The 27,118-nt window shown below is 45.9% G+C and overlaps 1 protein-coding gene across 4 annotated transcripts; it reads right to left on the reverse strand.

Annotated features, from left to right (window-relative positions):
- Positions 1-702: 702 nt before the first annotated feature.
- LOC143989672 (uncharacterized) lies at positions 703-26,642 on the reverse strand. 4 transcript variants are annotated; one of them, XM_077489936.1, is made up of 7 exons: positions 18,530-19,706; positions 18,260-18,382; positions 18,047-18,144; positions 17,730-17,957; positions 17,444-17,650; positions 17,180-17,321; positions 703-5,322 (listed from the first exon to the last, which is right to left on the reverse strand). In XM_077489936.1, exons 2-7 carry the CDS (start codon positions 18,315-18,317, stop codon positions 4,481-4,483), a joined length of 1,575 nt encoding a protein of 524 aa, XP_077346062.1. In that variant the 5' UTR covers positions 18,318-18,382; positions 18,530-19,706; the 3' UTR covers positions 703-4,480. The 4 variants fall into 4 exon arrangements, with proteins under 4 accessions (XP_077346062.1, XP_077346060.1, XP_077346061.1 ...); XM_077489934.1 differs by lacking the exon at positions 18,530-19,706 and adding an exon at positions 26,564-26,642 and having other exon boundaries at positions 704-5,325; XM_077489935.1 differs by lacking the exon at positions 18,530-19,706 and adding an exon at positions 20,729-20,883 and having other exon boundaries at positions 704-5,325.
- Between the last annotated feature and the right edge of the window lie 476 nt (positions 26,643-27,118).

Below are 27,118 nucleotides of genomic sequence, written 5' to 3' on the forward strand. Positions count from 1 at the left end.
CCACGCAATTTTTTTTTTGGTTCGGGTACCCCTTAATATTCATACCAGACCCAAAGGGCCTGGTGATTGACTGTGGGGGAGTCCCATGCCGTTTTTTTCAATGACTTTTATGTGTATTGCCGAGACTCGACAATTCATTATAGCTGCGAGTAGTTTTAAATTACTTTTTTTTCCTTTAGAAATATCATTTTGCCCTCAGACTTTTCTAAACACGGGAAACATGCGCCACTTTACAGGCAAACTATAGACACCCCCAGATACTAAATTTAAAGGAATATTTCACTTTTATTGTTTCACTTTAAGCATTATTAAAATCACTGCTCCCGAAAAAAACGTACGTTTTTGAAACTTTTTTTTGCATTGATACATGTCCCCTGGGGCAGGACCCGGGTCCCCAAACACTTTTTATGACAATAACTTGCATATAAGCCTTTAAAATTAGTACTTTTGATTATTCGTGTTCGTGTTCGTCCCATAGACTTTAACAGTGTTTGCGTCCTGCTGCAAACCGAACCAGGGGGGTGTTCGGCTTATCCCTATAGGGTGGCACTGTGGATGCTAATATAATAATCCTAGATTATAGACAAATTTAGACCAGTGGACTCAAAATGGACTTTATAGGCACCACAACACACCAAGTCATATAAAAGTATATATCTTTATTTGTACAAAACACAGAAAAGGACAAACAAAGTGAATTAAAAATCCTAGCAACAACAGCTAGTGCAACTACCACATATACATCACCATAAACCAAACTGTAAATTGACATAAATTCCATATAGAAGTGGTCATCAGTATTGTGGTGGGCCTGGTATAGGTTGATGTAGAGGGTAGACTAATTCGGAGCTCTTCATGTTTTCTTCAAGAGCTTGAAGTGAGAATTGTGATAAGTGATATTCAACTGCCGAGAATTATCCGGATAGTTTAAAAACAGCGTAAATTGAAACTGTGCATCAATATGGGATCAATGGTAAGGGTATCCACAATTGTGAGCAAAGAAGCAAGTGGTGCCTATAAAGTCAGTTTTGAGTCCACTGGTCTTAATCTGTCATGTCATTAGTCGTTAGGAGGTCGGCAGCTAGAAGGTTGTAATGATGTATAATGAAAACCTGTGGCTTTGTGTAATTAAAAGGCTTCATCCACCCTCCGGCTTGTATACAATTTTGGGGCAATTGTTCGGCATTTTGCCAAGGCACCCCTGAAGAAACCATGTGAGTAGACAATTCACGTCCACAATTACCAAACGTACATATCCTATCAAACATTTCTGCACGTGTGCTACCACCAACATTGTCTATCTCTTGACCTGTCCTTGTGGCAAGCAACACGTTGGTCGTACTATATGATCTTTTGCCATAAGGGTGGCCGAGCATATTAATAAGATTAAAAAAGGTAGTATCAAACATACTGTTCCTCGGCATTATCGTCAATTCCATAAGCGAGACCCAAAAGGTACTGAATTTCTTGTTATTGATAGGTTTATTCCATCCTGGGGGGGTGCATCCAGACTTGAAACGTACTGGATATATGAATTGCAAATCCCACTTCCCATTCAGTATGAATGTGGAGTTGCATATTAATGTTTTTATTAATAAAGCATGATACTATCACTAAATTATTTAAATGTAATTATTTAAATTCAATCGTTTTTGGAAGTTGCCATTGGGGGTTAGGATAACCGTTTAAATGTTTATTTTTGTTTTCGTTATTGTGATTGTTCTACTTATTTGGTTAACGTTGACTGAGTGCACTTTCACTTAATTTTGTCAGAACATTTGGTTGGTTAAATACCATTTTTATATATGTGTATGTCTTTTTTGCCTCCAATTAGATCTATTTTTGAGTTTCCCATCCTCACTTGAGCCTAGGTCTGAGGAAAGGGGTGCGCCCCCAAAACACGTTAGCTGTACCCCGCGTTCTGTGAATGTTCATGCATTGTTTTTATGGCCTTTTGTCAGTTGCATTTTGTGAGTACCCATATTTTTATTATTAAATTATCTTTGGTAATGCACGAGGTGTGCGTGCCTTCCATTTCTGTTTTTCTTGTAGTGCCTTTCAGGTTACCCCACCTGAGGAAGGTAGCATCCACCCAGTTTTGGATACCATATATACCTTTCACACCACCATTTTATTTGACATCTGTTACTCCACACCTTGGAAGACCTATTAGCACTGGAAGTGACTTTGTTTTTTATACTCACTACGTGATTCGTTTTAAAATGAGGCCTGTCGCGCACCCACTTCCAGGTCTGCCGATGCGGAAGTGACACGGTTAACATTCTGGCCACGTGACACTATCTAACACGAGGCTTGACGTGCACATGTCCTCTGGTCTGCTGAACAGGAATTGATGTGGGTTGTTACACTCCAAAGCGAGGCTTGGTTCATCGCTTTACTTCTGGTGTATGGGCACTATATGGTGCTGGGTGCCAGAAGGTCTGTAAATTATAGTGAGGTGCGGACCGCATTCTCCTATTTATATGGTATGCTCTTACGATCTCTTTTAGAAGTATTTGAATCTTGGGGGCACAATTACATCTATATAAGTGATTAAAGATCTTTCTTTTTGGATTTGACCACATTTTTGATTAAACCAGAAACAACGCTATTCTATACTAGAACTTTCGTTTGCCAATTATTCTAGGTAAAGTTCAAACAAAAAGGGATTACCGTTCCAGCCTCTCAGACACACCAGAAACATATATCCCTAATGAGACACGCAGGTGCTGGCTCTGCGCAGTATAGAAAATAAAATCCATCCATCCAGGAACTTCTTTTTATTTTCTACCAATTATTCTAATTTGGGACCCACCACATATGCCAATCAGTCAAAAGAATGTGTGCTCAGACCTTACAGATCCCAGGCCGCGCTACGGAGGCTCAAATGAGATGTAGGCGTAAATAGAAGGATTCACAACCAATGTCGCCAACCCTAAAAGTTACTACCCCCTAAGGGGATGCAACCAGAATCAGAGGAGGTTATTTATAAAAGGGGTTCGGCGCCACTGTAAATTTGCTCAAATGGGGTGTGTACATAAAATAGAGGTACGCCTCCACCATTAGCCTATCACAGAGCCACAAGAGGTGTCATATAGATATCAGATCCTATCCAGAGGAGTGTATATATGAATTACACAGGAGGAGAGAGGGAAGGGAAGTACATATATAACCCCCCTAAAGCTATCCGCCAGACATCCCGCCCGTGTGTGTCCGGCGGGCTTAGAAAGAAGTCTTGACTCAAAATTTTCCACAGGACTTGGCAGTTCGGCGGACAATCCACCCGTCTGTGTGCTAGTCCGCCGGACTTTTCAAATGAACGGACTTGTCCACACATGGAGTAAAGTCCGTTAATTTTGAACGTGGCTCCAGGTAGATGGGACAGACTTTACCTTGTGTGTGGGCAAGTCCGTTCATTTCGAAAGTCCGGCGGACCCCCGCCGTAGTCCGGCGGATTGTCCACCAGACCTAGTCCGCTGGAAAAGTCCGGTAGTGTGTGGGCAGGTCCACTCGTTCGGAATGTCCGACGGACCTCCGCTACAAATTCCGGCGGATTGTCCGCCGGATAGTCTGATCGTCGTGTGTACGTGGCATAAAGGGATGCTGGTCATTAGCTCCTCATCAGTTCTATCAGTGCTGCATATCAGTGCCCATCAGTGAAGGAGAAAAACAAACTTATTTACAAAATTTTATAACAGAAACAAAAAAAAAAAGTATTTTTTATCAAAATTTTCTGTCTTTTTTTATTTGTAGCACAAAAAATAAAAATGCCAGAGGTGATCAAATACCACCAAAAGAAATCTCTATTTATGGGAAATAAAAATAAAAATGTCATATGGGTACAGTAATACATTCAAAGAATCACAGCTGAAAATTGACCTGGGCAAGAAAGGGGTGAAAGTGTCCAGTATTGAAGTGGTTAAACATGTCGGCAAAAAAATGCAAAAACGGCTCCGACAATGAGAAGGTTAAAGGATAAGTTCCCCTTCCGGGACATGTTACGCGTTCCTGTTCCTGAAGCAGCCCAGTGATCTGAGTCCTCTGTGTGACAGCAGTGTGGGGAGAAGTTCCCAGTACTGTCTGTCACTTTATGAAAAGAGCGCGACTGTGCCATTCATTCACAGAGTTCTGTCCTTTGCCAATGTCGGCTTTTAGTTTTCAATGAACTCCCACACCACTGCTGAGCTCTCTGGTAGATGAGAAACAAGGAGATTATCATAAGGGAAAAAGAGATTGGGACCCCGATTTAGTCCTTTGGACAAGTCGTTTTTTCAAAAAAATGTCCACACCCCTAGAACTGTTTTTAACATAATGAAGATCAGCCATGGAGTATATCTGAGGTGTATATCAGAGTTTGCTTCTTCCCCACATGAGAGCTGTGATGTCCAGCAACATTCATATAGAAGACATTTCCCGCACTCAAGGCACTAATACACCTCAAGTGTTGTGTGGGATCCCTGATGTACAGGAAGACAGGACTTCAGTGAGGAACAATTCCCTCACTCAGGACAGGAATATGGCTTCTCCTTGTGTGAGATCTCTGATGGCTATAAAGATGGGACTTCTGCGAAAAACATTTCCCGCACTCAGGACAGGAATATGGCTTCTCCCCAGTGTGAGATCTCTGATGTCTATAAAGAGTGAACTTGTCTGAAAAGCATTTCTTGCACTCAAGACAGGAATACGGCTTCTCCCCCACGTGAGATCTCTGATGTTTGTAAAGATTGGACTTCTGTGAAAAACATTTCCTGCACTCAGGACAGGAATATGGCTTCTCCCCTGTGTGAGATCTCTGATGTCGGAAAAGATGGGACTTCAATGAAAAACATTTCCCGCACTCAGGACAGAAATACGGCTTCTCCCCCGTATGAGATCTCTGATGTTTGTTAAGATTGGACTTGACTGAAAAACATTTCCAGCACTCAGGACAAGAATACGGCTTCTCTCCTGTGTGAGATCTCTGATGTCTGTAAAGATCAGACTTCACTGAAAAACATTTCCCACACTCAGGACAGGAATGCGGCTTCTCCCCCGTGTGAGATCTTTTATGCACATTAAGTTCGTATTTAAAATAAAAACCCTTCCCGCACTCAGTACAGGAAAACCTCTTATCTGTAGGAAGGACGGCACAATCCCTCACAGTCTGAGGTTCCTCAGGATAAGAGGAATAAGATGGTCCATCTACACTGTGTGGTGCCGGATGGACATTTGAGGTAGTCAGGTTTTCTCCTGGACTATACTGTGTGATGTCCTCATCTTCTACTTTACAGTCTGGAGACAAAGTGAGACAATCCTCTGAGGTTTTCCTCATCTCCCGTCCATCTACTAAAATAGAAATACAAAGATTATTACTAGACATGAGCAGATTGGTTCCCCTAAACCAGGACTCCACCCAAATCAGGCAGCTTTGTCTCTGAGGGTCTTACAATTCCCCCCTCAAGGTAACTAGTAAATGGGTCCTCTGTAGGGTGGCAACTAATGATTATTTTAATAATTGTTTTGTTGGCCGATTATTGTTTTGATTAGTCGACTAATTGGATAAAAACCTCAAAAAAGGTTGGTATAAAATTTAGACACAATAAGAGTATAGCCTCAAATACATAAAGGTTTACATAGAATAACAGTACCATCATCTAAAATTCATAATGCAAAGAAATTGGTTGGTATGTAGGTGCCAAAGCAGTTGCTCATGCTGACCCCATGCACCTACACCCAAGGAAAATATTGGTTGGACTATCCCGGTATATAATAATAAAAAAAATTAGAAAGATAATTTAAAATATATAAAGTTTAATAAAGACAAAGATTTTTTTTTACATAAACAGCAAAGCTTTAAAATGATACATAGTGTACACCACAATTAACGAAATACTGGCGGGTTCACCCAAGGAGTTTAGAAAGAAGAAGAGTATACACAAATCCCTCAACTAGTTTTGCGGACAAACCCCTTCATCAGGAGGATGATCTATAAAGCAAACATACATTTAATAACATAATAGAGCAAAAAATATTAATGTGTATAGATGTCCATAAGGATTACAAACAATAAAAATAAGGAGATCAGCTCACCCCCACCAAGGCAAGAATTCGCAGATGAGAGGGCCCATCAATTCCCCCGGCGGCGGACATGGGGGATTGTATTCAGTAGACTCTGATTAAGAACTATTATAAGATTGTAAAAAATATATATTTTAGATGTAATAACCAATTTGTGCACACAACCTGGTGTGGCCAGATGGCCAGAACATCAACCAGTGAGTTTTTTTTTTTGTCTTTGGTTTAATACAATTTATTGTTTTGTTTTCCCCCCTTTGTTCTATCCGCGGACTGGAATATATAGGGTCCCATATTTATGTCCCCTGGCCGTGGACATGTGCCCTCCCTGGCTTGCACGGTGTTATCCGTCCTCGCTTGCGGAGGTTAAGTCTGGATCGGCTGATCCTTGGGCCATTTTCTTCCCCTGCGCACTTGCGCAGTAGCACTTAGTTGTGCACCTGCGAAGTGTGGGAGAGAAGACACTGTGACGTCAGACACCGCCATTCCTCTCTCTCCTCCTTCCCCCGCCCCATTCCCCCCATCCCCCACCCCCCTCTTTCCCCCCTCTCTCTCCTTTCCCCCCCTCCATTCTCCCCCTCCCATCCACCCCTGGTTCCCCTTTCCCTCCCTTTTTTTCTTCTAATCTCCTTCCCTGTTTCCTCTCTCCCCTTGTAGTCACACCTCACTGGTTGATGTTCTGGCCACCTGGACACACCAGGTTATTACATCTAAAATATATATTTTTTTAAATCTTAGAACATTTCTTAATCAGAGTCTACTGAATACAATCCCCCGTGTCCGCCGCCAGAGGAACTGATGGGCCCTCTGGTCTGCAAATTCTTGCTTTGGTGGGGGTGAGCTGATCTCCTTATTTTTATTGTTTGTAATCCTTATGGACATCTATACACATTAATATTTTTTGCTCTATTATGTTATTAAATGTATGTTTGCTTTATAGATCATCCTCCTGATGAAGCGGTTTGTCCGCGAAACTAGTTGAGGGATTTGTGTATACTCTTCTTCTTTGGAAACTCCTTGGGGGAACCCGCCAGTAGTTTGTTAATTGTGGTGTACACTATGTATCATTTTAAAGCTTTGCTGTTTATGTAAAAAAAATGTCTTTGTCTTTATTAAACTTTATATATTTTTAATTGTCTTTCTAATTTTTTGATTATTTTGTACCGGGATAGTCCAACCAATGTTTTCCTTGGGTGTAGGTGCACGGGGTCAGCATGAGCAACTGCTTTGGCACCTACATACCAACCAACTTCTTTGGTGCATAATTTAGTTAATATTCTTGAATATCTATATACAGCGATAAATATAAATATCCAGATATATAGTTGGATATTTAATCCACTCTGAGAATAACAGACAGATAGATGTATTATTAAATGGGGAATCTGCTACATATCAGAATCAGATCAAAATGATTAAAATGTAAACAAAGAGGTAAAACCCCATTTTGCAGATGATCAGACAGGAGTGTAATATAATATGATGGATGACAGACTCCCTTGTCATAGACAGGTAGGTGGGTATAAGCTGCCGGCACCTGATGTCACTTATGCTGGCCATGCACAAACCCATTTTTCTTTCAAAAAAACATTCATCCAATTTTCTAACCATTAGTGGGTCAAATCAGCTTTCATTTCGACCACAGTGACGGGAAAATTCAAAGGAGCAGAACAGAAAACTTTTCTCCAGCTAAAAAATTTTCAAATAGTGTATGTAGTTTTTGCTCAGAAGGTATATTCATTTTAAAATTGAATGTTAAAAGCAAGTGGAATTTTTCGAACTACACTCATCCATTCATTGAATGTACAAATAATTTTTGTACAAATATTTGTGCAAATATTCTCGTCCAAAAACCAATACATGTATGGTCAGCATAGTACATTTAGTAGCAGCAGCATGATTTTTTTTTTTTTTAATCATCTGTTATGATGGAGTTAAACAAAATAGGATTTTTATTTATTAACAGCTTACCGTAAAATCCTTTTCTTGGGGTACATCACGGGACACAGAGCAGCCATAGTAATTACTATGTGGGTTATAGGCCACCTTCAAGTGATGGACACTGACACACCAAAGACAGGAAGTCCCTCACATACAGGGAGTACCTCAGTTTTTGTAGCAAAGCAATAAGAAACCCAACAAGAGGGGAGGAACCTCTGTGTCCTATGATGTACTCCAAGAAAAGGATTTTACAGGTAAGCTGGTATATTTCCTATTTTCTTTATCGTACATCACGGGACACAGAGCATCCATATTAATTACTATGTGGGATGTCCCAAAGCAATGCTTTCTGAGGGGAGGGAGACACAAATAAAAGCAGGCCACCATCAGACGTGAGGACTTGTACTGCTGCCTGCAGTACACTGCGCCCAAAGGGCGGTATCCCTTTGTCGTCTTACATCCACCTGATAGAATCTAGTGAATGTATGGACTGATGATCAAGTTGCGGCCTTGCAATCTGAGTCATAGAGGCTTGGTGATGCACTGCCCATGAAGCACTCACTGCTCTGGTAGAATGCGCTCTAACTTGAAAAGGTGGAACCCTTCTTTTCAACCATAAGTCTGAATAACAACCTGACGAATCTATTTTGAAAAAAAAAATGATACCAGCGCTGCCTGCCCTTTCCTAGGGCTTTCTGGCAGCACAACAGATTGTCAGTTTTCTGTATCTGAACCCTTCAGATAGACCTTAACTGCTCTCACTATAAGGAGAGAATGTAATAAATTTCCTTCCGCAGAAAAAGGTTCTGAAAAAAGGAAGGTAGAGGAACATGTTGATTCAGAAGAAATTAGATACCTTGGACAAAAAAAGGTTGGGTGAGGACTCAACACACCCTTATCGTTATAAATAATTAAGGATGGTTCTTAACAAAGAAAGCTGTCAAATTCTGAAACTCTGCAACCAAGAACACCAAATTCCTTGTCAGAAGGAACAAAGAAATAAGGAGCATCGGCTCAAAGGGTTGTCTTTGTAACGCTGACAAAACTAGATTCAAATCCCACGGGCGCAAGGACCTAACTGCCGGATTTATATGCGTTATCTCTTGTATACAGGTCTGGATCAAAGAGTGCAAAGCAAGCAACCTTCGGAAAACAATACTGACAAGGCCGAGATCCGACCTTTGATAGAACTCAAGGCTAGCTTCATTTCCATTACTAATTGTAGGAAGGCAAGAACTCTACCTATGACATACTTCCGAGGTTTCCAGCAGGAACATAGGCCCTCCAGACCTTATAGTAAATTGTCCTAGATGCTGGCTCTCTTGCATTAATCAGGGTAGATACCACTGACCCTGAAAGCCCCCGATTCTTTTATAATGTGGGCTTAATAGCCAAACCACTAAATTCAGCGTTTGCAAGGCAGGATGGAATACTCACCCCTGCGAAAGTATGTCTGGATGAGAAGAGTCCATGGATCCCCTACTGCCACCCTCGCGATCTCTGCATACTAGGATCGTCTGGATCATGCCAGATCTGCTAGGATAGCTTCCGTTCCCTTTTGATCCTACATAGAAGCCGTGGAAGAAGCGGCACTGGGCGAAATGCATAAAACAGTGAAAATTTAACCCACAGGGATACTAACGCATCTCCTATATGCGGGTGAATCCCTTGCCCTTAACACAAAGTTGTCTAACCTTGTGTTAAACTGGACACCAATAGATCTATGACTGAGATAGCCCATTTCTAGCTTATGGGCAGAAAATTTTGGGCTGTAGAGACTATTTTCCCAGGAATATTTGTTGGCGGTTCAAGAAATCTGCCTGCCAATTCTCCACTTCCCTGAATGAAGACTGCAGATAGGCAAGAGACATGCTTCTTTGCTCAAGCCAGAACAGGGTTCACCTCCCTCTGGCTGTGTGACTTCTGGTACCGTCTAGGTGATTGATGTAAGCCACTGCTGTGGCATTGTCAGATTGTATTCTGACGGGACAATCCTGCAACCTGAACATTTTGGCCATTAGAGTCAGATGTGCCACTCAAATCTCTAAGATGTTGATGGACAAGGTTTTCTCAGATCTTGCCCTGGGCAGTGGTCTCTTCCAGGACTGCTTCTGAGCCCAAGAGGCTGGTCTGCGTTGTCACTACCTTCTAGGTAACTGGTATGAATGATCTTCCCTTCTGCAAATTTTTTGTTACCACCCACCAACTGAGACTCTGGCATTCCTTTGGGGCCAGATACCTTGGATAATGTAAAGCTTGGGTCTTCTTGTTCCAAGTAGACAGTATACTGTTTGCAACAGTCTTGCTGAGCATAGGGAACCATTTCTAAAGAAGCCACCATCTTCCCTAGCAATTCCATGGAAAGGCGAATGGAAAGACTCCACATGGACCAGTTCTCTTATAGCGCTGACTTTTGTCTGAGGCCATGAGACTCCCTTATTCGGGCTGAGTCCCACGTACTCTAGCCTTCTTACTGGATGTAAGGATGACTTCTTCTAGGCTGAGAATCCAACCCAGCTGTTCCAGATACTTGGCAATGCTGGACAAGTATCTGGTCTAGCTGGGCTACTAACTTATCTATCAGCAGCAGGTCACCTAGGTATGCCATTACTGCTATATCCTGGGCCCTTAGTCTTGGTAGAAGTGGGCCCAGAAAACCGAAAACACCTGGGTGTGGTGGCTAACCCAAAGGGCAAGGCCACAACTGGAAGAGGTGCTGTTCCACTGCGAATTGCAGAACTTCTGGTGAACAGGTAGAAATTGGCACATGCAGATATGCATCTTTGGTGCCTATTGATGCTAGAAATTCTCCTCCCCGCAGAGTGGATACAATTGACCGGATTGATTCCATGCATCTATGCAGACATATTTTTCTATGCGATTATGAGGGATCATGTATATTTCAGTGTAGCACTGACCCCCGAAGGAGCTGCTGGTTTTATTTGGGCTTACCGTTACCTCACTTGTGTGCTTCTTCGTCTTGGGGTTCCCGTGGTAGATGGCCCAAAGAATGTGGAAACTGACACTGAATCCTCTTTTGGGTTATTTATTTAGAACAAAACAAAGTCTCTCAATAAAGGGTAGAGAGTTAGGAGTGAGTTCAGGCACTTAGATTGCAAGATGGAAATCTTGAGAGAAAATCCAGAGAATAAGAACTTTTTCACAACTGGATTTAACAACCCCCGGATAGACCTCTCTTACTAGGACAAGCAGCCGGTGGGGTGCTCGAAAAAGTCTCCGCCACAGACTTGTGAGATGCACTTGAGCATTACTGAGGGATGTGGATAAATTAAAATTTTTACGGTACTAGTTTCTCTCAGCCAATCCGGCGATACCATATGAGTGTTGATCCAGGTTGCGTCCTTCAACTAAGCCTCCAGGCTCTTTCAGAGAAACCAGCCTTGTGCACGGTCTTCTCCTGAAAGAGTCCTCCCCTGGGGTACTTCAGTTGCTGGGCCTCTCCCTTCAGATGAGATGGCACCGAACCACCCTTGGATCAGTAGGCCCCGAAATTCGCTCGGCCTATCCCTGCAGTTTCGTCAGCTCGGGCCAGCCGACCCCGAGATTCAGGATGCATAGTTCTGCACCCAAGGCCAGGAGGGACATGGGGCTGGGTCAGGAGGACCACCAGAACCAAAAAGACAGAAAATAATCTCCCTCCCCACATGGCAGCGGTACCTTAAATACCACCCCCCAGAATGCACAGCAGGAAAACACTCCCACTCGGCTGGTTCCGAGAGATAAGTGGCATTCAATGCACCCAGCTAGACTGCATTTCTACTCTTGACGGTGGTGACAGCAACACCTGCGGACAAAGAGAACCCAGTGCAACCCAGCTGGACTGATACTGAAACCAGAAATTTAGAGAAATAGTCCCGAAGCCCAACTGTGGCTTCAGGCAACTTAACTTTTCAAAAACAATAGCGCCTGCTCATCACCAGGAGCCAGCGCTACATAAGTAAACCTATCGTTTTAGGTGATCATGCAACTTCATGCGATCGGCATCTTTATGTGATCAAACATCTTCATGAGACTAAGCATTTTTATGTGATCAAGTATTTTTTAATGCGATTATGTAAAATACATTTATAACTATACAAACATAAACACACATCTTTATGTGACCATGTATCCTGAAGTGATCCTGTCACTTTGGGCGATCATGCATCTTTATGTAATCAACAATAAACATGCCTAGTTTCTTGTTTTCAAACAAACATGTCCAACCATGCATTTTGTACACCCATAATCATGTATCTTTATGCAAACATGTGAACTGGTAAGAAAAAAGTTATCTTCAGCAACAGTGCATTTCAGCAACTGTGCGATTCCGCAGCTGGGAGTTTTTAGAAACGATGTGCTCCAGCAACTGTGCTTTCCAGCAGTCATGCGTTTTAGCTAGTTTGCAAGCAAGCACCTGCATGAGGATCCTGTGGAGGTTTTTAGAGAACCCAAAGAGGAAGCTGTCTCTGCTGGGGGCAACTTATACCCAGAACGGACCAACTCCATAGGGGACTGGACCAACAGGGATTGTGAGGCTAAAAAAGGCTCTTCTGAGACTGACCCCCCAGAGGAAGAGACATCCGCACGCCTTTCTTCCTCATCCCCAAAGGTAATTCAACATCTCAGCCCCATTCTTACCTAATGCTGGAAGGTCAGACTCTCGGGAAGGGGACCTGGTGCATTTTCCCCCCCTGGGAAGAAGACGCAATCATCTCAGCTATTTTCCCTTCCAACCTAGCTAACGCTGAAGCCAAATCGTCATCGATGACGTATGCAGGGGCTGAAATGTTGGAGGCAGCTACAACACCTGAAAGTCTGGATGGCTCAGACTGACCAGTCGCTTCAGGTCTGTCAGGGAAGGTACTGTGGAATGACTAGGATCCTCAGACCCTGACCGGAGCAGGGGCGGATCCAGGGGGGGGGGCAACAGGACAATTGCCCCCCCCGAAAATATCACACTGTCACCGACTGACTTGCAGGCTGCAGCGCTGCTATGCCCAAGTCTCTCTCTCTGTCTCATCAGCGATCAGCGGCGCAGAGAGAGAGAGAGACTCTGGTGTATTACACAGCGGGACTGGACCAGGAGGAGCTAGGAGGTGGGTGGAGCTGAGCCGTTGGCTTGGCAACCCTGCACTCGTTGCTAGCGCCTGCCCGCCTGGCGTCTAGCAACGAGTGATGTCATTGAGACAGTCACGTGACTCACGTCAGACTCGGAGTCTCAGACTCAGAGCCGACGTCACGTGACAGGAGCTGCCTGGAGGAGCGGTGTAGTGTCATATTTTGCTCCCCATCATAGAATGCTCCCGAAGTGACGTTGCGGCCAGAAATTTAGCACTGCGCATGCGCGATGCGTTCCAAATGCTTGCACATGCGTTTCAGAGGGTTTCCGACAATGTAGGTCAGTGAAACCGTCAGATAATGTCACGGAAGTGAGGGGAGGTAATCGTGACATTAACTTTAGACAGAGCGGCGAAGAGAGAGCAGGTAACTGTGGCTCAGGGAGGGGATTACCTCCCCTCACTTCTCTGACATTATCTGACTGTTTCACTGGTCTGCATTGTTGCAAATCATTTGAAACGCATGGCGCAAGTGTTTGGAACGCATCGTGCATGCGCAGTGCTAAATTTCTGGCTGCAACATCACTTCCGGAGCATTCTGTGATGGGGAGCAAAATATGACACTATAGGGGCACTGTGTGACAGAGGCAGAGCGCCAGCAATCTTCCCTTTATGCGTCCGCCCCTGAGTTTGTTGAGTGTGCTGGCCCCTCCTACCTGCATCACCTCATCCCTCCATCTTGTCCATACTCATCACAATCACTCCCTCCGCCCCGACAGCAGGGAAGTGACGTGGCAAGTGACAATTGGCAACAAATGACAGGTGACATGGCAAGTGGCAATCTGTATCTGGTGGCAGGTGACGTGGCAAGTGACAATCCGCAACGTGTAGCAGGTGACGTGGCAATCTGCAACATGTGGCAGGTAACGTGGCAAGTGACAGTCCGCAATGTGTGGCAGGTGATGTGGAAATCCGTATCTGGTGGCAGATGACGTGGAAAGTGACAATCTGCAACATGTGGCAGATGATGTGGCAGTCTGCAATGTGTGGCAGGTGACATGGCAAGTGGCAATCCGTATCTGGTGGCAGATGACGTGGCAAGTGACAATCTGCAAAGTGTGGCAGGTGACATGGCAAGTGACAATCTGCAACATGTGGCAGGTGACGTGGCAAGTGACAGTCCGCAACATGTGGCAGGTGACGTGGAAATCTGTATCTGGTGGCAGATGGTGTGGCAAGTGACAATCTGCAACGTGTGGCAGGTGACATGCCAAGTGACAATCTGCAACGTGTGACAGGTAACGTGGCAAGTGACAGTCCGCAATGTGTGGCAGGTGACATGGAAATCCGTATCTGGTGGCAAGTGACAATCTGCAACGTGTGGCAGGTGACGTGGCAAGTGACAATCCGCATCTGGTGGCAGGTGGCGTGGCAAGTGACAGTCCGCAACGTGTGGCATGGCAAGTGACGATCTGCAACTGGTGGCAGGTGACACACTCTGGGCTCTCACTGATTCTGCATTATGGTGAGTTGAACCATTTCATTTTATATAACATTCTATATAACAATGTAATAATAAAAATAATGCGCTTCCAACATCCTGACACCATATTAACCATGGTGCCGTCATGATTGAAACGCTAGCACCAGCCATGTCCCCGATAAATTGCCCGCAAAAAAAAAACGTATTTTCTGGCAGTGCCCCTCCCGAGACTAGACTCTGGATCCGCCCCTGGACCGGAGCACCCTTGCGTTCCTCCTTGCTGAATTCCCGCTTTTAACTTTGGGATAAAACATATTCCTAAGCACAACAGCCAAAGGTACAACATACAATGCATCTACTGCTGAGCATTAGCCCAGCAATTAGTTTTTTAAGCTGCTATAACTGCTCAACCTGATGCTGAGTAGATGTGTCTTTAGGAATGCCTATACCCAGTACACATACAGCTTACATGGCCCATATGCTCTGTGTCCTCTCCAGCAGCCATCCAGATTGTTCTAAGAAATTAACTTTTAAAATAGGGAGGCAGCTCTGCACCTGCACTGTGCAACTCTATGGACGCCACTCCTCGTGCAACCAGGATGTTTCCCGTAGGCGTGCACGTAGGCGCGATCATGCAAACGGGGCAGCTGAGGGTGGTTGGGGGAAAGAAGGAGCTCTTCCAGGGGGAGTCTGGATAACAGAAAAATCCCCTACCCTGCTGATGGCTGCTCACAGAGTCAGGCTGCTGCTGCTGCTGGAGAAGCATGGTAAAGTATACCTTTCAGATATGCAATTTACACCCTCTAGTGGAGACAAATAGGCAAGACAAGAGAGGCATTACAGGCAAAATCTCGTTCTTCCTTCACAAGGCCCGGGTACCATCCACTTTGGCCTCAGTGGCACTTTGAATGGATAAGGTTGCAGAGGCTGTTTTATCCAGTAAGGATCCTTCCAGCAGAGCTCTTCTTAGCACTTCCTTAACCGTGACCAACACCTTAGACACTGGCAAAAAAAACTGAGGTAGGGGTTATATAGGGAGGCAACTTCCTGTCTTTTATTGAACCAATGTCGATCACCTGAAGGTGACCTATAACCCACATAGTAATTACTATGCTGCTCTGTGTTCCATGATATACGATAAAGAAATAGTCCTTTATGTTACAAAAACAGCAGATAATCTCTACTATAAGGGATTAATTTATACTGTGAAATAGTGAAAGTAATATATCTTATATCATATACAATAATAAATATACCCAGAAGTAGGATATATGGGGATTCTACCTGGGAGTCACACATGAAGCTATATGGAGGTTAGAAAAAAAACATTTATATTAAAGTAGTACAGAAAGCTGAGAGTTTTTTCATGGATATAATCATTTTATATATAATGCACAATACTAGTAAACTTTTACTTTATGTAATAGTAATGCCTTCTATTACCTCCAGTCTATCAGCCTCCACCTTCTCCTTGGTCAGATGCTGATCTTCCCTGTGCAGAGACCTTCAAGTCATTGTAAATGTTGGATTTCTTTTTTAAATACAAAATTGTCATACTTACCTGCTCTGTGTAATGGTTTTGCACAGAGCAGCCCTGATTCTCCTCTTCTGGACCCCCCCCCCCCCACTTCTGGCTCCTCCTGACTTCAGAGTTTCCCTATAGGAATTCACAAAGTATAGTATAGAGTTTTCCAATAGGAAGCCGCAAAGTATAGTATAGAGTTCCCCTATAGGAAGCCACAACCTATAGTATAGAATTGCCCTATAGGAAGCCACAACCTATAGTATAGAATTGCCCTATAGGAAGCCACAACCTATAGTATAGAAAGCCACAAAGGAAGCCACAAAGTATAAAGGGAGTGTTTTTTATTTTCACCATATATGATATGTGGTGCACATGTTTTCTTTGTGAGTTTTGGTAGGTGTAGTAACTTTTTGCAAAGATTATATGTTGCACATTATTAAGTAGGTATCAGTTTGGTTATATTAGAGCGCCGCTATTTATTCCACTGTGTTTAGAGGTTTAAAATGTTTGCTGTGTTGAAAGTGGCAGCTTTAGTTTTTCTTTAGACACTATTCTTTCACCTATCCAGAAGCGCAGTGGTGGTAACACGAGTTGAATGGCAGGAGACTTGTGGACCATTAGTTTTAGATTCACTTTTTACATGAGACAAGTTGCAGAGGTCCCACACCGCTGCCTCCCATCTCCTGAGACTGCACTCAGTGACTTGGGTCTGAGACTATACAGACATATCCCTCCACCCGGCACAGCCAGCAGACAACAGAACAAGTAAGCCCGGGAGAATTGTTCTATCAGAGATCTTACTAGACCTGGCCATGGGGCAGAAGACCCATATCACATACTCCAGGTGCCTAAGTCTAGTAACACCTATGGTGAAAATGAACATTTTACTGCCAGCTGAATCCCAGAATCTCCATAAATCCAGTCTAGATACATAAATTGTGTCTGCAGCACAGAGAAGGAAGGTTATCCAAGAGAAATACAGGAATACAGGACAGGGATCACAGCTCAGGAAAGTGACCAGGGGATTACAGGTTGATATCACCCAGTCCCCGCCCTACTCTGGACCAATCAGTGAGCAGTATGGGTGGAGGAATGTATTTAGTGTTAATGACCCACCTGTGCTGATCTCTGTAGGAGTGTCCTCCTCTATAAATGTCCCCGTTATTCCATCCTCCTCCATAGACTGCTGATCATCCCTCACATACCTCTCTTCTTCTTCTGCTTTAACCTCAAATTCTATATCGATTGGATCTCCAATCTAAATCAAGAAAATGAGAGAGAATATCATCTGTAAAATATAAGCTTTATGGTTGTTATTTCACATACAAATCCACACATTGTCACCATGAGTCTGTGTTTTAGAAGTTCCCTTCCACCAACCTTGTAACAGTGAGGGATGGTGTGATCTTCCTGTGTGGAATCCCGGGAATACAGAGGACGGGGACATCTCTCTGGTGGGTTCCTGGTATTAGGTGGCTCCATCATATCTTTGTGTCCTTCAGATAACTCCTCCATCACTCCATACTCCTTATCCTCCTCTTTATACTCTTCTTTAACAACAATATTATCATCCCCAAAGTTTCCACTCTGAGAAAATAATATAACATTCATTGTAACAAACATGCTGTGTATAAATCATATCTACCAATATTTTTCAATCATCTACCTGATGATGGCGAGGGATGGTGTGATCTTTCTGTGTGGAATTCCGGGAATACAGAGGACGGGGACTTCTTTCTGGCAGGTTTCTGTAGCTGGATGATTCCACCATGGTGTCATTGTACAGATCTTTGTGCACTTTTAGAAACTCTGACTCCTCCATCACTCCATCCTCATCATCCTCTTCTTTTATCTCTTCTTTAACTTCAACTTTAGAATCTATAAGGTCTCCTCCCTGAATATACAATAAAAATGGCATCACTTGTAACAATGCAGATAATGTACAGATCCTAATGACACTATCAGTGATTGTTCTACATCTACCTGATGATGGTGGGGGATGCTGTGACCATCCTGTGTAGAATCCTGGGAATACAGAGGACGGGGACATCTCTCTGGTGCGTTCCCATTACTGGATCCATCTGTAGGAAACACACACACTGACTGAATATATTTTTTTCTATGTGTTTATCAGATGATGGGGGATCTAGGTGGACCCTCCGTACTGCTCTCTCCTTTACAATAGTCTCCTCTTACCCGGTGATGTGAGAGGCGGCTGATTGTCCATCATGATGTCCTTCCCAGCGCTGCTCATGTTTCCTGTCAGCAGCTCGGTGATCTCTCTGGTGACTTCTAGAATCTTCTGCTCATTTCTCTATTCTATCAGAAAGGGAGGTAGGAGGGGGCAATATGATTATCATAGGATCTCCAGACTTCACAGGAGAAAAACGCTAGATTTGAACACATGTATTAAAATCAAATGACATGACTATGGGGGGAACAGGCCTCCCTGACTTTGAGACTTACCATACGGCTGCTCATATGACTCGCATCATAGAATGGTTCCCCCGTCCTCCTTGCAAGGCCTCGGTGGCCGTTGAACAGGACCTTTCTCCTGTGGATCTCCGAGCTCTTCTATGGGGATACAATCAGGACTACTCTAGTATGACATCCTTATCCCCATTGACCTTGGCCTCCTTGAAATTATGGTATAAGACAGGGCTAAACACCACCCTTTCCTCTGATCCGGGCCCCCTGACGTCCCTCTTTGACCATCCTGCTTTACCACAAAGTACAGGGGCAGCCTCCCTAGGACCCTTTAGGCGTACGGAGTGGCCGCAAGCTTTCACATTTGTACATCCCTCTCAGGGGACCCCGGTCCCCCTGGCAGACTCTGGAGATTGGCTCACGGCCCTACAGGTGTCCGCATTTACCAAACGCCTACACTCCTCCTCTCAAATACACCGCAAGCTTACCAACTTTGAGGTATTGTGCTCGCTCCCAGAAACCCCCAAACACCTGCTATCCTCCTTATATAACTTACTACAGACTTTAGCGCATGATCAGCTCCCACCTTATACTAGGCTGTGGTCTGCGGATTTGGGTGAAGACATCTCTGTGCCGGAATGGCAAACCTCTTTCCACTTCACGCACAAGTCGACCATCTCCTGCTACTCTCAAGAGAAGAACTACAAGCTACTGTCCAGATGGTACAGAGACCCTGCTACTTTACACAAAATTTTCCCGTCTACGCCAGCCACCTGCTGGCGCTGTGAAGCCTCAGTCGGAACCTATCTACATGTCTGGTGGGACTGTGAGAGGATCCGCCCCTTCTGGACACAGGTTTTTGAATGTTATAATCTTCTAGCTGATACTCCGGTTCCTATCTCTCCGAAAATTGCATTACTCTCAATACTGCCCGGGTCTATTAAATCGCAGAGACAAAGATTGCTTCGTTTTTTTATGTCCTCTGCTAGGCAGCTGATACCTGCTTATTGGAAGACGACGACTACCCCCCCATTGTCACGGTGGGTATCCATTATGAATGACACCATGAGAATGGAGGAGATGTTGGCACTGGACAATGACACTTACACCAAGTTTATATCTCAATGGTCGATCTGGCTCCGCTTCTCTTCCTCTGACACCTTGATGGAACAAATTTTGAATGCATAGGGACGCTGTGGGCTCTCTCCTACCCTTCCCCCCCCCTTACCCGTATCCCTTCCCCTTCCCCCCTTTTCCCTCTCCTCTCATCTTGATATTAATTTTTTCCTGTAACACTCTGTTCCTCTTTCTTTTGCACCTCTCTTCCATTTCTTTTCTCTCTTTCTTTCTGTCTTCTTCGTAATACTAATTACACGTTGTCTCATGTATTAACCCATGAGTATTTTTTCCCTACTGTGGCCTTGTGGATCGGGAACAGGCTGTTTTCCCTGTTTTCCAAACTTTCCGACGGGACCGACTGTGGTTGATAGTCGTTAGCCGTCCATTCATAAATGTAGTCCTGTTACTGTTCCTGCTTGTATTTGCCTCATGACGGTTACTGTCTTATTGTTTTTACTTGAAATGTTCAATAAAAATATTTTCAACACTAAAATCAAATGACATTCCCAGAATCCTCCTCACCTCACCAATCTGGTCTCCATTTTTATCAAGACCCCACTGGGATATAATTTACCCAGACAGGGCCCCCCAATTTGTAGGTTAAAAGCTTGTTGCAAGGAATTCTGGGACCAACAATCTTGCTTTTGCTTGTGAGAGGGACATTGGGAGGAGGACAGTGTGATGTCATAGGATTCTCTGATTCTGGATGGGGGACATTGAGAGGGGGTTACTGTGAGGTCATTGTGATGTCATAGGATTCTCTGACTCTGGATGGAGGGACATTGAGAGGAGCTGTGAGGTCAGTATGATGGCATAGGATTCTCTGACTGATTCTCTCCCAGGTGCGTCACATGTCTCCTAAATAAGAGACCGTTGTCTTTAGGTTTTGCCAGGACACAGCATATTCCTGTGATCTCCATGTACTCCGGAGACTTTACTGATCACATTTTAGGATGAATACCTGAGACTGGAATCATTATGGAGACATTTGTTTTCAGGACATTTACTACAAATTATATCTTTCCCTCTTTCTTCCTATTGGAATCTTATAAAATGAAGAAATACATATTCCAATCCTCCCTAAATGCCATCCCCCATCACTAATAAAAGTCATATAACCTGTTAGTATGGACTGATGAGGTGAGGCGATTGGCGGGAAAGGTGACACATCTCCAAAATGAGAATGTTTCGGTGTTGTAAAAATGTATGCGACCCATGCAGAATCTTGACTGTGTCACTTCCTGTGTGGCTCCTTCACGCAAACAGCTGATGGCGGTGCTTTACCGTGCTTGCGCAATTTCACGGCCCTTGATCGTGCATGCGCGGGAGCTAGGTGCATTCCAGAAAAATTATGCTCTCGAGCAGGCGGGTGGAGAGATGGTTATATGTCAGAAACAGCCCCCCCCCCCACCCCACTAACACGCCCCGAATCGCGCATGTGCAAATGTTATGTATGTCTAAGGTCCAAAAAATGATGGACTCGAGGGGGCGGATGGAGGCGGACATAGAGCGGAGCTTGAAAAAGGGGGCGGGACCCCATGCATAGCACTGAGACCAAGTACAGTACATTGTTCTGCCATCAAATACGCTGCCACTGCACCCAGCAAACGCAGCCACTGTACCCATCAAACGCTGCCCCACTGTGCCCATCAAACGCTGCCCCACTGTGCCCATCAAATGCAACCACTGCACCCTTCAAACGCATCCACTCTACCCATCAAACGCTGCCTCACTGTGCCCATCAAATGCAGCCACTGCACCCAAACGCAACCACTGTACCCATCAAACGCTGCCACTGCTCCCAGCAAACGCAACCATTGTATCCATAAAACGCAACCACTGTACCCATCAAACGCAACCACTGTACCCATCAAACGCTGCCTCACTCTGCCCATCAAACGCAGCCACTGCACCCAAACGCAACCACTGTACCCATCAAATGCTGCCACTGCTCCCAGCAAACGCAACCACTGTATCCATAAAACGCAACCACTGTACCCATCAAACGCTGGCTCACTCTGCTCATCAAACGTAGCCACTGTGCCATCAAACACAACCACTGTGTCCATCAAACGCTGCCTCACTGTACCCAAATGCAGCCACTGTACCCATCAAACACTGCCCGTCTGTACCTCTCAGACGCATCCACTGTGCCATTAAATGCAGCCACTGTACCCAAACGCTGCCTCACTGTACCCATCAAACGCATCCACTGTGCCATTAAACAAAGCCACTGTACCCATCAAATGCTGCCTCACTGTGCCCATGAAGCTCTACCTCACTGTACCCATCAAATGCTGTCTCACTGTACCCAAACGCATCCACTGTGCCATTAAACGCAGCCACTATACACATCAAACGCTGCCTCACTGTGCCCATTAAATGCAGCCGCTGTGCCATCAAATGCAACCACTGTGCCCATCAAACACAGCCACTGTACCCATCAAATGCTGCCTCACTGTGGCCATCAAACGCAACCACTGTGCCCATCAAAGACAGCCACTGTATTCATCAAACGCTGCCACTGCACCCAGCAAACGCAACCACTGTGCCCATCAAACGCAATCACTGTACCCATAAATTTACAGGGACTCCCTCCCCCAAGACAGAGACCTCCTTCTCCCCCCTGAGGACAGGGAAACCTCCCCCTGAGGACAGGGACCCCCTTCTTTCCTGGGGACAGATTAAAAGAAAAGGGGCTAAGCAAAAGGGGGAAATGGGACTTTATATGAAGCCCAAGACTGCAAAGGGGTAATAGGTAAATCTAAGGAATTTTATTGGATACATCACAGATACAGGTATAACAATATCTGACGTACATAACATGATAGCATAGGTATAATACATTTTTCCTGGGGACAGGGACTCCCTTCTCTCCTGGGGACTGGGACCCTCTTCTCTCCTGGGGACAGGGACCCCCTTCTCTCCTGGGGACAGGGACCCCCTTCTCTCCTGGGGACAGGGACCCCCTTCTCTCCTGGGGACAGGGACCCTCTTCTCTCCTGGGGACAGGAACCCTCTTCTCTCCTGGGGACAAGGACCCCCTTCTCTCCTGGGGACAAGGACCCCCTTCTCTCCTGGGGACAAGAACCCCCTTCTCTCCTGGGGACAGGGACCCCCTTCTCACTCTGGGGCAGGGATCCTATCTCACCTGGGGGCAGGAACTCCATCTCCCCTGGCAACGGGGACTTCATCTCACCTAGGGACCCAATCTTCCCTAGGGATCAGGACCCCACCTCCCCTAAGAACAGGAACCTGATCACTCTGTGTGTGCCAGCCTCACTGCCCTGCGTACCATGTGTCCTGTGTGAGGGCCCTCCTGTGACAGCTCTTATGAGGACTTCCTCCCACTATGTGATCCACCTACATGACTGATCCCTCTGTGTGAACCCCTTACACAGGGAACCCCTCTGTTTGCTCCCCTTACATGTCTGCATACTCTGACCACCACCTGTACCATTTCCACATCCTCTGACTGCCTCCTGTATCCTGTGTACATGTTCCGACCACCTCTTGTTTGTTCCATGTCTGCAGCCTCTAACCACGTCCTATATCCCGTCCACAGCCTCTAAGCATCTCTTGTATCCTGTCTGTAATCTCTGACTATCTCTTGTCTTTTAACGTGTCTGCAGTCTCTTAGCGGGAGTCTGGAGAAGAATCAAGAGTGAGAACACCGCCAGGATTGGGGTTACGGGAGGAGTCAAACGTGTATGGACTGTGGAGAAGAGGATATAGGATAAAAACCAGAGCCACCAACCTGGAACCGTCTAAATGAGCGCTGCCCCGGAGAGGAGGTCAGTGACAGTGTTGTCGGGCCAGTCTGGGGGGGGCACTGATGTATGGGGGGGGGTGAATACAATTATGTAAAAGGGCACTGATATAAAGGTTTCCCCTTATATAAGTATCTAAAACACAGAGGATGCATGGGATAGATTAGAAGGGATAGAGACCTCCATCCCTTCTAATCTACCCCATGTATCCTCTGTGTACTCTGGACATGTCTCTGGGCCTCCATCCCTTCTAATATATCCCATGTATCCTCTGTGTACTTTGGACATGTCTCTGGGCCTCCATCCCATCTAATCTACCCCATGTATCCTCTGTGTACCCTGGACATGTCTCTGGGCCTCCATCCCTTCTAATCTAACCCGTGTATCTTCTGTGCACCCTGGACATGTCTCTGGGCCTCCATCCCTTCTAATCTAACCCATGTATCTTCTGTGCACCCTGGACATGTCTCTGGGCCTCCATCCCTTCTAATCTAACCCATGTATCTTCTGTGCACCCTGGACATGTCTCTGGGCCTCTATCCCTTCTAATCTAACCCATGTATCTTCTGTGCACCCTGGACATGCCTCTGGGCCTTCATCCCTTTTAATCTTACAGGGGGAACTCTGTGAACCCTGATGTAAAGGGGAACACTGATGTAAAGGGCAATGCTGCAGACCCTGATGTAAGTGGGAACTCTGATGTAGATGGGAATGCAGTGGACTCTGATATAAGGTGGTCTCTGGTGACCAGAGCACCCCTTACATCAGAGTTCCTCCTTAGATCATGCTCTGCAGCATTTTCCTTTACATCTGAGTTCCCATGCACTGTAAGGGGGAAGAATCCTGCCGACTCTGATGTAATGGGAAATGCTGGGAAATGTAATGTGGGAGGAGAGACTCTAGTGACCAGAGACCACCTTCCGCAGAGTGAATACACTATGGTAAGGGGGGGGTGTGTTACTGAGATAAGGGGAAACCTTTATATCAGTGCCCTCTTACATAATTGTATTTACTCCCCCCTTACATCATTGACCCCCCTCAGACTGGCCTGATGGCGCTGTCACTGACCTCCTCTCCAGTGCAGCATGCAGGGCTCAGTTAGATGGGTCCAGGTTGGTGGCTCTGGTTTTTATTCTATAGTCTCTTCTCCACAGTCCATACACATCTGACTCCTCCCATAATCCCAATCCCGGCAGTGCTCTTACTCTTGATTCCTCTCCAGACTCCCCCTAAGAGACTGCAGACACATTAAAAGACAAGAGATAGTCAGAGATTGCAGACAGGATACAAGAGATGGTTAGAGGCTGTAGACATGGCACAAGAGGTGGTCAGAACATGTGCACAGGATAGAGGAGGTGGTCAGAAGATGTGGAAATGGTACAGGTGGTGGTCAGAGTATGCAGCCGTGTAGGGGAAGCAAACAGAGGGGGTTCCCTGTTTAAGAGGTGCACACAGAGGGATCAGTCATGTAGGAGGAGCACACAGTGGGATGACGTCCTGATAAGAGCTGTCACAGTAGGGCCCTCACACAGGACACATGGCTGCCAGGGCAGTGAGGTTGGCACACACAGGGTGATCAGGTTCCTGTTCTTAGGGGAGGTGTGGTCCTCATCCCCAGGGAAGATGGAATTCCTGCCCCCAAGTGAGATAGGATCCCTGTCCCAGAGTGAGCAGGGGTTCCTGTCCCCAGGGGATAAGGGGGTCCCTGTCCCCAGGAGGGAAGGGAGTCCCTGTCCCCAGGAGAGAAGGGGGTCCCTGTCCCCAGGAGAGAAGGGGGTCCCTGTCCACAGGAGAGAAGGGGGTCCCTGTCCACAGGAGAGAAGGGGGTCCCTGTCCACAGGAGAGAAGGGGGTCCCTGTCCACAGGAGAGAAGGGGGTCCCTGTCCACAGGAGAGAAGGGGGTCCCTGTCCACAGGAGGGAGGGGGGTCCCTGTCCACAGGAGGGAAGGGGGTCCCTGTCCCCAGGAGAGAAGGGAGTCCCTGTCCCGAGGAGAGAAGGGAGTCCCTGTCCCGAGGAGAGAAGGGAGTCCCTGTCCCGAGGAGAGAAGGGAGTCCCTGTCCCGAAGAGAGAAGGGAGTCCCTGTCCTCAGGAGGGAGCAGGTTTCCCTGTCTTCAGAGGGGAGAAGGGGGTCTCTGTCTTGGGGGAAGGGCGTCCCTGTCCTCTGGGAAGATTGAGTGGGATATGGGGTGGTCTCACTTACCATGACTTGCAGGTCCCTCATTTATGGTTGTCTGGGCTCCCTCTAGCAGCACGGATGGGCATTCAGCATATCCCCAGGGACCAGAGCTACGGCTTCACAATCTGGCAGCAATTGATGGGCACACTGGCAGCATTGATGGGTACAGTAGCTACGTTTGATGGCACAGTGACGGCAATTTATGGGTAGAGTGGCTGCGTTTGATGGGCCCAGTGGTTGCGTTTGCTGGGTGCAGTGGCTGCATTTGATGGGCACAGTGGTTGTTTTTGGTGGCACAGTGGCTGCATTTGGTGGGTACAGTGAGGCAGCGTTTGATGGGTACAGTGGCTGCATTTAATGGCACAGTGGATGCGTTTGATGGGTACAGTAGCTGCATTTGATGGGTACAGTGGTTGCGTTTGCTGGGTGCAGTGGCACTGTATTTGATGGCAGAACAATGCACTGTACTTGGACTCCGTGCTATGCATGGGGGCCTGCCCCCATCTCCAAGCTCCGCTCTATCTCTGCCTCTGTCCGCCCCTCAAGGCCATCATTTTTCTGGACCCTGGACATACATACGATTTTCGCATGCATGATTTGGGGCATGTTCGTGGGGTGGACGGGGCTGTTTCTGACGTTTAACCATCTCTCCACCTCTGCCCGCCCACGAGCATAATAATTCTCGACCACGGCTAGCTCCCGCACATGCGCAATCAAGGGCCGTGAAATCGCGAATGCGCTGTAAAGCCCCGCTGTCAGCTATTTGAGTGATGGATCCGCACAGGAAGTGACACGTGGAGATGATGCATGGGTCGCTGAAATTTTTACAACACCGGCTCCATAAGTAGGGAAATGTTCTGCCCCTGAAGGGGTTAATCTAGGTTTCCACATTATATATGTGTGTATCATCATCTGCTGGAGATAAAAGACATCACAGTGACTATGGAGGAAGAGGGCGGACATGACGGGGGGTTACTGGGTGTAAATAGAAAATAAGATCTTATTACCTCCTCTGCTGCCACTTCCACTAACGTCTTCTCTCTACTTCCTCCTGATTGGCCCTTCACCCGGAACTTCCTGTGTGTTCCTTAATTCACTTCCTGACTTGCATAGAGATTTCCTGCGTATAAGTGAGATCTCAACCTTGTGGAGCTCTGAGGAACTGCAGCCCCGAGAAACATCTCGTAGTGTGAACATGGCCTTGTGCTGTGTGTGTATGTACTGTATATCCTTATCGATGGGATCATCTCCACTCTGACGAAGGGAGATAGAGATATATTACTGCCTAGTTCAGCTTTTCTCAGCCAGGGTTCTTCCAAAGGTTTCTAGGGGTTCCTTGAGCAATAAACAATTTCTGTAAATAATAATGGTCTAGAACTAGATGAGGGTGCATTTCCCCGCGCACCAAAAGGCCACTTAACTAAAACGTAACCTTTATAGCCCTTGCAGACTGGGGCGGTGAGGGCAGAGGCGTTAAAGTGCTTTACTGCTGTTATAGCGGCGATTTGGTTCCGCTATTCGGGTGGGAGCAGGGCGCTTTTAACGCCCTAAAATAGGGTGAC

This window comes from Lithobates pipiens, unplaced genomic scaffold (assembly GCF_037356315.1).
Source record: "Lithobates pipiens isolate NorthernLeopardFrog02 unplaced genomic scaffold, aLitPip1_a1.2 Scaffold_18, whole genome shotgun sequence".
NCBI lineage: Eukaryota > Metazoa > Chordata > Amphibia > Anura > Ranidae > Lithobates > Lithobates pipiens.

Excerpts from the sequence above, each read along its gene's own strand:
- LOC143989672 (XM_077489934.1), bottom strand. The coding sequence starts at position 18,317 with ATGAGCAGCGCTGGGAAGGACATCATGATGGACAATCAGCCGCCTCTC. Across the intron at positions 18,145-18,259 it reads GCCGCCTCTCACATCACCGG|ATGGATCCAGTAATGGGAAC; the intron begins GTAAGAGGAGAC and ends TGTTTCCTACAG. Across the intron at positions 17,958-18,046 it reads GCATCCCCCACCATCATCAG|GGAGGAGACCTTATAGATTC; the intron begins GTAGATGTAGAA and ends TTGTATATTCAG.